The following is an 11,481-nucleotide window of genomic DNA, read 5'->3' on the forward strand; positions in this document are numbered from 1 at the left end:
CAGAAAAGAGCTACCAATTGAAAGCTTCAAATAGCTGGTAGCATGTGTTTCTAAGTGTTTAATATCACAAGTAAACCTTTTTTGGTTTGTTGTTGTTCAAAGGTACTGCAGAAGATAGGCTCCATGTTGAACTCATCTGGATATATAAGATACAATGATTTTTAAAGATCTCCCTTCATTGCATGTTTGTGTTGCTATATGGCCATGGCTGCTGTTTCCTCTTTGTAGTGTCTGTGGCTGTAGAGGTGGGTGCCCACCTACCCCACCCCACACGTAGTGGGCTTACCGTGAGCCCTTTATGGGGTTGTTGTTGCAGGGCTCCCATTTGCCAGAGCCAACGATGCTTGATTCTATGTAGTATCCAACCAGTTCTTGGGAATCTTTGGATTCCTCCCATGTAACTACTACTGATGTATCTGTATTTCTGGTTGGGATGATTTTGCCCGGGGCCTTGGGGATATCTGAGAAAAGAAGAAAATGATGATCAAACTCAGGGTAATTTAAAAAAAATTCATTTTCCACACGCACACACAGAGTAGTCTTGTCAAACATACATTTTGCTTTATTTTGCAACATATTTGTTAAAACAGGAAATTAAGAAGTAAATATGTTTGTTTGGGAGCATAAATGGTAAACTAAATACCCATAAAAATGCCAGCACACTCCAGAAAAAAAAATGTGTTAGTAATATTGTTAAAACTCTTGGAGAAGTTTATTTTGCATGATTTCGTAATTCATAATAATGAATTCTTAAAAGACATATCAGTCAAGTACAATCATGAATCAAATTAAAAATATGTAATGAGGTCACCATTTTTACTTCTGAATATACACTTCTGTAGAATCTAGTTAGGCTCTTGCTTTGGAATTTTCTCTTAAGTTGAAGTATAATACATTTACAATTGCTCAACTAAACTCTACACTTACCAAGTTTGTCCCCTACCAAGGTCACTTCCGTTGCCTCTGAGGGTTCACCAATTCCTGCTGAATTTGAACAGCGGACACGGAAACTGTAGGATTTCCCCTCAGCCAAGTCAAACAGAGCAAATTGGGGAGACTTCACGGGGAGCTCTGTGTTCACCTGCTGCCAGTTCTCAGTTCCTGCCTCACACTGCAGCCAGAAAAGGGAAAGCCATTAAAAGCACCACAAGGATAAGCAGGGACTTCAGGCCAGCCATCTCTCGGTTTTAGTTATCTGCCAACAAACTACTATTTTTTATGCAAGATGAACTGGAGAAGAGACTTGGATGAACTGGGTGATAAAACACCTGAAATCTGTAGGGTCATCAAAATCAGACATGGCTTTGTATTATTTGACAAATATGCTGCTTTAATATGTGACTTCTTTTATCAACTAAATAAGATCATCAATGTATTATTGAAAAACCTTAACTCATTTAGAAGATAATTTGGTATCAGATACCTTTCTAATTTGGAGGGTAAGTAGGCCAATGCATTATGATATTTTATTATTTTTTTTAAAGATTTATTTATTTATACAAGAACTGGGGTACAGGCCAGATGCATGGGAGGGTGAGAGGATTCACCAGAGACAGAGCGGGGAACAGAACAGGCAGACTAACAAAATGCGCTGCTGAGGGGAGCAGCGGGTGAGACAGGAGAGGTCTGCTTTGCCATGTGGGAGTCTCGCCAGCAGGCCAGGATGGAACCAGCGCTGCAGAGGCTGCGGACAGCTTCACAGTGCAGCGCTCAACCACCTGAGCCACCAGGGAGGCCCATTATGCTATTTTAGATACTTACATTTTCACTACACTGTTATAAACTGTTATTTTAGTTGAGTGTAATTTAATGGCGTTTTTCCAGGCACAACGGTAATTTTTAGAAAAAGTTACATCTGAACTTCACACTTTCAGATTGATCTGCTTATGGTAGGCCTTTCACCTGTTGTAAGTATTCACAGCCATTCTTTAGAAGTTTCTGTAAGATTTTCACAAGTATACTGTCTTAGATACTACAATAAGATCATCTTTACCATTTGAACTAGATCAATTACCTCTCTGAAGAGCTTTGCAAAGGACTTTCAGTTTTAGGTCATCTATATTTACATCTTCCTCATTAATATATTCCACCATGTTCAAGGCTTCCTTCAAATCATATTCATTAGTGCTTCTGTTTTCTTAACAGATTTATAGACTGATGAGCTGCAGTGCAGTCAATATTGGCATTGCACACAGACTTTCCTGTTTCTCTGCTTGCAGTTGTTCAGGTAGGGTTTTTGATGCAGGAGAAAGCACTGTGCTTAGCAATTTCTTCGTTGTTGTTGTTTTGTTTTTTTTTCTTGCATTATAGCCTCTGAAAAGTGTGATGCTAAAGTAGCTAATTTATTCAAATCAAGAAAGGTTTTTTTCCTTTGACAAGTAGTATTTCCATATTGGCCAAACAGAGATGTTACATGAGCCTTTTCTAATTTTTGGCTGTCAGTTTCATGGAAGTGGTGAAGATGTTCATGAGCTTGCAAAAAATTTGTCAACTGTCTGTGCTAAGAAATGGACTGAGATAATAACTTGCCTTGCTTTCTTTCACCCAGATACCATCAACATAGTCTGAACAGTTCTGATCAACAACTTGTATTATGCAGTGCTGGAGTCTCGTCTGATTGTCATTCTGCTTATGCATTTGTACTAAATCAAAGTCACAGTATTTTCCTACTAAAGCAGAAGCCCAGGTGTACTGGCCTAGTGTAAAAAGAGGAGATAAGGGATCTGATCTTTTCTGTGGGTGTTCCATTTCCAGGTTGTTACATCTTTCTTGATTATTGGATTTGTCCAGAGACTTAAAATGAGAAACAGGAAGTAATGATCATGGAGGTTTCTATCTGCCTGAGGATAAACCATTTTTCAGGAAAATCCCTTGCTGATACACTAGTACTGATCAGATGCCAGCAGGATTGCCCACTGCTGTCCATGGAACATACTTAGGTTCTTTCTCTAGTGGTTCTTCTCCTCTATACAGGAGTTTCTCTTTTGTATGTTAATAGGACTAATTGCCATTCAGGTATCCTCAGAAAGGCAATCTTGATCATCCCTCTTCAATACCAGCCAGAGTTTTCTGGTCCTTTTCCATCACTTTCTATCCATTGCCCTGCTTTATTTTTGTCAAAACACTTCTTGCTATTTGATTTTAAATTATTCATTTGTCCTCTCCCTTATTAGCAACTAAAGAGTAGTAAAATAAGTTCAGAGAACTGTCATGTTTAACCTAGAGCCTAATCCGGCACATAGTAGATAATGAATAATTTTTTTTGAATGAATGAATTTTTCTGATTGAATGAATAAAGATAAAGATGATCTTTTTTCTTGCACATATTTTTGAATAATGGGAAAAATTAAAGTTATTTGAATTAAAATGATGTAGAATACTTTGAAATGCTTCTTTAAAGTTGGTGCATAATTGACATATAACATGTTAGTTTCAGTTATACATCATGATTTGATATTTGTGTGTATGATGAAAATGATCACCATGATAAACTAAGTCTAGTTAACATCTGTCACTACACATAGTTGCAAAAAAAATTTTTCTTATGAAGAAGATTTTTAAAATCTATTTTTGCAGCAACTTTCAACCTTCCATGCTGCACCCACCGGTCATGTGGGCCACAGCCCTAAAAAGGAGGCTGTAATATATATTTGAACTTTGGTAAAGAATAGCATAAGAAAACTATCAGCAGTTCAGTAATCCATTTTCCCTCCTGTAACTTTCAATTCTGACCAAGGTCAGCAGAAGCAGTTTTCCAGATTGTAGAACTCTTTAACAAAAGTTAAAAAACTTTTCCAGAAATCCAAATTAATATGAATATAAAAACAGACCAGCTATCAAGGGTGATATATTTTGGGGAAGTTTACAGGCATATAACTTGGCATAATCTTCACTGACTTGAAATGGGAAGCAATATGGGATAGTGGACCCAGAGGCAGTGATTGTGGTCATTGTTTTGTTATTAATGAGTTGGTTAGCCTCGGAAAAGGCACTTGAGTGCTCTTGGTCTCAGTTTCATCACATATGAGATAAGCAAATGTGATGAGAGGTAACCTCTAACCTTTCAGTGTGATTTGTGATCATGTGCCATTCGTATGGGGGAGGGTAGAGAACATAAATCTGCCCCCCACAACAGTCAGTCTGACGTCCACTGAGGGATGGGATTCTTGCACACCTATAATCCTTTAGGTTATGTTTTGATAGATTTTGATATATTCTCCACTGGGAATACATAAATAATAATCAGTTACTTATACTTTCATCATAAAAATAATAACGGCCTTATTGTGCTAAGAATATCATGTGCCATTATATATCTTTAACCTTCTCAATTACGCTTTGAAGTAGAGATTGTGGAGGTAGCACTGCGTGATTATGAAAATTTTCCAGAGGAATTTAAGTTTTGGAAGATTGAAAGGCGACAGACTGTAGTAGTTGGATATGTGGACCTGAGCCTCTATGTCTGGGTTCAAACTCTAGCTCTGACTCTCACTAGCTGTGTGACATTGCAAAAATTTTAAAACCCATCCATGCCCCAATTTCTGCATCTGCAAAATAAGCATGATGAAAATAAAAGTATTTCCTTCATAGGATTACTGTAAGAGCTAAGTGGCCTTACACATACAGAAAGCTTAGGACAGTGCCTATTTCTTAGTAAACAGTAGCATTCTTGTTGGTAGAAACAGAGAACTATCAGGTGATGCAATCCTTGTCCCTGCCATGACCCCACTGGCGAAAAGGAAATAAAAGAAAGAGCTTAAAACATAAGACACTTGAGGAAAAAGTTTGGGGCTAAAAACAACACAGTAGGATAGGAAGTTTGGGACCACTAGAGACTGAGTCAATGGACTCCCTTGCTAATAAGTCCCCTCATTTCACATTTACAGGGTTCATGGACAGGGAGAAACTGGTCGTATACCTGTAGCCATAACAGGCAAGTTCCTGCCTTATGCCCATGCAAATCCCAGGTGAAAAGTGCCATGAAGAAGCGCAAACATGAGAGTAACAGGAGAGGTTGCACTCTGTGGGGTGGACCTCCTGTGGAGGAAACCATCACAGGACAGATCATGGGAAGTGCCTCCCTTTATAAAGGTCAATGTATTCAGAAATGGTTCATCAGAAATAATTCAAGACTTGGCTCAGGAGAATGATTTGGCATTTGGATAGCTCCTCTGTAAATGTGCCCCTGGTCTTGGGATGTGTTCTGCTCCCCAAGTACCTCACATCCTGGGTGTTCTGCATGTGGTGACTGTGCCTCTATGGAATCTACTGACACTGTACTCATAGATGTCCCCTTCTGCTCCATGCTAATAAGGGTGTCGGTGAAAAATCTTACATGCTTAATCACAGACTCTTATGCATTTAGTTCTAGGGAAGTTGCAGCTATTGAGAAATAAAGAGTTTATGTGACCAGAAGAAATGCTTAACAGAAGCCAAAGTTAACTCATCTGAAGAAAAGGCCTCAGTGGTAGGTTGTTATTGTTTTGTTATTATAGGAAAGTGGTAATTACTGTCAGAGAGCTTTTTCAGAACTCTCTTCTTGTAGCATGTTTCAAAGAGATTTAGTAAGGGTATGCATTAAACACACCATGATGTGAACATCTATTCTTCCCTTTTATTAAGAAAAAGAGAATTAAAATTTTTTTAAATGGAGACTATTACTCAAATTGTATTTTATTTGAGTCTTATAGCTAGGAAATATAAATATTCATAAACTATATATTTTTAATATTCTGGCAAAATCAGGCTCTTGGAAGATTCCTGTATTGTATGATGAAGAGATGATCCATTTATCCTCACCAATTTGTTAGATATAAGAAGGAAATAAACATGCTTGGAAGTAAAACATGCTCTTCAAAGAGAGGAGATAAATATCCTTATAAAAGAAACATTATTAGCAGAGAAACCCTCTCTCTAGCATTTTTAGTTTCAGTATTTTTTCTCAAGAGTCACTGATTTGAAATAGCTATAGGGCCATAAAGAGAACTGCATATCATTTTAATGTTGTTACCTAATTTGCTATGCTTGTATACACTTATAGGTTGATGATATCACTCTCTTGTAATAGTTGTCAGGGAAGGTGACCTGAAAGGTGTTCTGGAATTAAATAATTAAAAAACATTAAAGATGAAAGAAAGGGGCCTGATTGAGTTCCATAATACTTTGGGGGAATAAGAGACATTTTTTAATGATTTTGTTATGAAAGTAAAAAGAAACCATTATTTGTCATGCTAGCACATAATTTTATAAAAATGAAATATATTTAAAAGTACATATATTTGGGCCGCCCCAGTGGCGCACTGGGTTGAGTGAAGCACTGTGAGGCTGTCCACAGCCTCAACAGCATGAGTTTGATTCCTGGCCAGCCAGGGAGATACCCACATGGTGTGGCAGACCTCTCCTTACTTGCCCGTTGCTCCCCTCAGCAGTGCTTTTGGTTAGTCCGTTCTGCTCCCCGCTCTGCTCCCCGCTCTGTCTCTCCCCCACCTCAGGCCGGTACCCCAGCTCTTGTTTAAATAAAAAATAAACCTTTTTTTTTTTTTTAAATTACAAATATTTGGGCCTCCCTGGTGGTGCAGGGGTTAAGATGCAACCTATGAAGAAATCCGCAGCCACTGCAGCACAAGTTTGATTCCTGGCTGGCCAGGGAGAAACCCACATGGAGGGACAGACCTCTCCAGTCTCACCTGCTGCTCCCCTCAGCAGTGTACTTTGGTCCATCTGCCTGTTCTGTTCCCCACTCTGTCTCTGGTGAATCCTCTCACCTCCAGCATCTCTGGCCTGTACCCCAATTCTTGTATAAAAAGAAATAAATATTTTTTTAAAAAGTACAAATATTTGCTTCATTCATTGTTCTTAAAAAAAAAAGTGCATCGCTGCCAAAAATGAGTGATTTTATGCATGAGATAAACTTGTTCCATTTTTTCCAATTATATCCCAATCAAAACTTTCTAACAAATGGATTTTGAACCTTATTTTAGGTAAATTCTCTTTCAGTAACTTTTTCCAGTGGCAATTATCCTGTGAGCTGAGGACTTCCCTGCTGAGGCCCTAAACTTTGCTTTTTCAAGCAATTCTGCTTCTGCACTTGTATTTGGGCCAATCCCTCAAACAATGCCCTTCCTGTGATTGGTTCTTCTATATTTTCTGGGCATAAATTATTAAAACTACCCTCAAATATGGGTCTATGATAGATTCACATGTAATTCTCATCATTCCACTCACTCAGGTCTTCGTAGTAAGGAGCCCTCTTCAATATAATACAGTTACAATGTAGTTGTAAGATATTTGAGGGAAAGAATGACCCAATATCTCATGTCTTGCAATCCCTGACGCCACCCTAATATGTGCACTTAGACTTAACTAGTGACAAATGAGGACTTTCTGTCTTCAACTCTCCCAGCCATTCAAAAGTATAGTTTCTATTCCTTTTGCCCATCTAGTTTCACTAATGTTCGTTACCACTGCAGAGGAAAAGGAGGTAGAGGGATTTTTTTAAAAGTCATTCTCAGAGCAAGGGAGAAAGAGAAAGTGTCTAGAAAACATTGACACACAGGCAATCTATGTTTCAGGAATATTTCTCTTCATATAGTGGTAATGATTTGGGTCTGTTGACCACTTAAGAGTCTATGGGTGAGTCTCTGAGAACCATACAATTTTGTGTTATATATATATTTTCTGTGACAATTATTCCATTTACAAGGGTTTGAAGGGTTCAAAACACAATGGAAACTTCATCTCTAATTCTTTAAAGAAATCTTTAGGAAGAGGAAGTTTTGATCTTGAGTCTTACCTTTTCCACAAAATACAGAATTCCTTCATTGCCACGCTGGCCAGGGGGCTTCCAGCTTAGCATCACATAGCTCCTGGTGGCCTCAGTGACATAGAGATCTGTGGGGGGCCCTGGAATAATACCCTCTGAAAAACAAACAAAAATGAGAAGCTGACATTGTGCAGAAACCCAGATACTGAGTCACAGGTGCTTGTTTCTTACAGGAGAAAGAGTTAATTACTACTCTGTAGTATAAAGAAGTACCTTATCTCTAAATTCTTCCTAATACATTCATCCATTCAAAGCCAAAATTTTACTTTTGTGCTTGACAATTTTAGTCTCCTTATTGGTCCTGAAAAACAGTAGCAATGGCACAAGTTATCTTTTTCTATTTTCACAAAGAGGAGCGGAATCATAGTTTTCAAAGGCAGCTTAAATTGTCATTTTCTACCTCTCTGCCTGGCCAAGATGGGGGAAAAGGACTAGTGTTGGCAGACACCATTTTTACATCTTTTTTTTTTTTTTAAGTCACAGAGGTTTTATTTGTGTTTTAAGCAGTTGCTTGGTTAAAGATCCTACCTCCATTTCATAGGAAATGGATTACTTTCAATTACTCCTTGCACTTGTCAACTGGAAGATTATTACACTGTTTTTGTAGCACTGGTTGGGCGTGCATCTGCTATGGTAGCCAAATAAATGAGATTTCTATGTAACACATGCTGGTACTGGACACACTCGTTTGCCCGGCCCTTGTTCTAATACACCACGATACAACGGATCAGTTGGTCATTCTCCTCCAGGAGTCACTGGATAGTCTCCTGATTAACTTCCACCCTGCCTCTCATCCAGTTGGGTACGAAGGCCACCGACATCCTGCGTAGACAGGTGGGAACCTGGACTCAGGCCCAGGGACCCCGCACAGGCAGACCTCCATTTTTACATCTTATATGAGTGTTTGGTTTTGTTTTTTTTTTTTTAACAAACTCTCTTTTCAAGGAAGTTTGCATAACAAACCTTAAAAGTGCAAGGTTTCTCAGTTGTGGCCCAGAATCTATCTGTACTACTCTACATCACTTGTGGGACCTGGGGGGACAAAGGACCCCAATGAAAACAAGAATTTCAACCTGTCTGCTGTCCTGTTATCCTCTCTCTCTGACCCAGGAGTCCAAAGTCTTTTGACAGCACCTATGAAACTGTAGTATGGAACTTATTAGCTTATAAATATGGTAAACTTTTGACCCTCAAAAAGTTCTTGACATCAAAGTGACCCTCCCACATTAAATAATTAAAATACTGAACAAAATACATGAAATGACTACTTTCAGACATTGGATGTGAGTCAGCAGAAGACAATGATTCTTGATACCTGGGAAACAAATTGCCCTAGCCTACTGTCTAGAGGCAGTAGTTTAGGAAAAGGAAATCAAGTAGAGCTTAGCTGTTTCCCTGAGTGGAGAAGAAACTGGAATCCTGGGGGAGATCAAGGCATTCACAGAGAGTCGTGGGGATGAATGCTGGAGGAGAAGGCTGCATAGAGAAGGGCTTTGGCGCTCTCTGGAGTGCTCACCTGAGTGCTGAGCAGCACATACCCATGAGGACATCGCCCAAGGCTGGGGAAAACCTGGACAAAATTGGAGGGAACAATCCTCAAAGTTCTCACAGGGCCTGAAAGAGTGTTTGTTCCCACCAGCCAAACTGGAAATCTACTAATTCATGGGACATCCGGTGGAATGTTCAAAAGGGCGTTCATTGCCTTCTATAGTGAGGCCAAATTCTCTCTAGAATAAATCTGATTTGGTTCCATCTAACAAAAGCAAGCTTTGAAAGGATCAAATTGTTTCCCCAGAACAAAGCTCAAGAATATTTATAGAAATATAAAAATATCCAACACCAAACAATGCAAATTCAAATGTCTGGCATCTCATAAAAAATTTCCCAGTATGCAACAATCAAGAAAATATAAGCGATTCAGAAGAAGGGGGCGGAGCAACATGGCGGCAAGGAGACGCTGCGAGTAAGATCTCCCATTAAAAAAAGTTAATAGGGAGGAAAAGCGGCAGGTCCCAGTGAGAACCGGGACACGGAAGATAAACGGACGACTCCAGCAAACTGCCCGAAGAAGAAAGTGGCCCTAAAAGCGGACCAGAAGGGAGGGAAGCGCAGAACCCTGCTCCCCTCCCCCGCCCACAGAGGCGGCACTCTCCGACCGGCAGAGAGGAGGAAAACAACAAACTAAAACGACCAACAAGAACAAACGACGCAGCAAGCGGGACTGTGAGTGGAAAGGAACTATTTCAGCCACCACACCCCGTGAACGGGAGCTGTGGAGAACCCTGCAGGATCCGCCGTGGAGGTGAGCTCCGGGCGCCATTGAAGAGAGACCCCGCCCAGGAGGAGACCGGCACCAGCACACAGCCCCGGCCGCCCGGTAAGCCTGCGTGGAAAGCGGCGCGCTGGAAAAACAGATGCGGATCGGGATTGCGCGGGAAAGCGGCGCGGATCGCGCTGAAAAGCAGTGCGGTTGAAAAGCAAACGCGGGTCCGGATCGGATCGCAGCTGTCCAGGTCCCCGCGCCTGCGACTAGGCTTGCAGGGAGACGCGCGGAGGCCCTCCCTGAGTGAGTCAGGAACCAGGCGCCCAGGCAGGGGAGCGGGATTCAAAAGGCGCCATTCCCGCGCCACTGATCTGGGCTACAGCCCGCGTCCTGGAACTGAGGGCTTTGGAACTGAGACCCGGGCACGAAATTAGGGCGTGGGTCCCCACAACGGTGGGGCACAAGGCAGACACAGCACCCCAAAGCCGTTGAGGTGTACCCTACCATCCCTGCTCTGCTCCCTGTCCCACGGGGTGGAAAATCAGCTCCCCAAGGGCTCTAGGAGAGATCTCTGGCGCCACGTAGCGACTTGAAGCCAGCACAGGCTCCTGAAGGAGCTAGTGGCCAGCTGGGGAGTTAGCCCACGCCGGGCCCCTTCCGAACAAGTAATCTGAGCCCACAGGGAGAGCGAGCACCCACAGCCGGGGCAGACCAAGTGCGCAGAAGAGTGTGCCTGAGACCGGACGCGCAGGGAGTGTGTCCCACATCACCATTATAGAATAGGGACATTTCTTCAGTAAAGACTACCTGCAGAAGGCTTCCTCAGGAGCCAGAGGTGAGCGGGGGAAGTTCGCCCACGCCAGACCCCCTCTGGCCTGCAGTCCAAGCCCAGAGGGGGAGCAGGAACCCACCGCCGGGGCAGACCAGGCGCACAGGGAGTGTGTCCCCACAATCGGCATTTTAAAACAGGGACCTTTCTCCAGTAAAGACTGCTTGAAACTGACAGATGACTCCTGGAGGAACCAGAGGGGAGCAGAGAAGCCCACACAAGATGCCGGCCAGTCCCAACAACACAGTGTCCCAAACGCATACGGCAAATTAGAAAACAGACAGTAGGGAGGAGAAGAACCACACGCAACCTAGCAACTCTCCAGAGAAAAAGCACACCACAAAAAGAAAACCAGCCCCCAGATGGCAACGACAGTAACTTGAAGAACTTCTGAGCCTTCCAGAAAGAGAATTTAAAATTGCCGTGATTAAAAAACTGACAGAAGTCATAAAGAAAAACAATGATAAGGGAAAAATAATCACACGATCAGAAGAATGAAATTGAGTCCCTAAAGAGGGAAGTAAAAGAAATGCAGGAGATCAAAAGAATTAATGGAAGAAACTAAAG

General features: G+C 41.6%; 1 protein-coding gene and 1 pseudogene across 1 annotated transcript in view; both read right to left on the reverse strand.

The window, feature by feature from the left end:
* The window catches only part of MYOM1 (myomesin 1), a 149,702-nt gene that overhangs the window by 65,244 nt on the left and 72,977 nt on the right, over positions 1-11,481 (reverse strand). Inside the window, exons 15-17 of the mRNA XM_037508781.2 lie at positions 7,793-7,917; positions 928-1,111; positions 287-461 (exon numbers count right to left, since the gene is read on the reverse strand). Coding sequence (XP_037364678.1) covers positions 287-461; positions 928-1,111; positions 7,793-7,917 — 484 coding nt within the window. The remainder of the gene's footprint in view (positions 1-286; positions 462-927; positions 1,112-7,792; positions 7,918-11,481) is intronic.
* On the reverse strand, positions 8,399-8,671 carry LOC119243717 (SS18-like protein 2; annotated as a pseudogene).

The sequence above is a fragment of the Talpa occidentalis genome, unplaced genomic scaffold (assembly GCF_014898055.3).
Source record: "Talpa occidentalis isolate TD23 unplaced genomic scaffold, MPIMG_talOcc4v2.1 talOcc4.13, whole genome shotgun sequence".
Taxonomy (NCBI): Eukaryota; Metazoa; Chordata; class Mammalia; order Eulipotyphla; family Talpidae; genus Talpa; species Talpa occidentalis.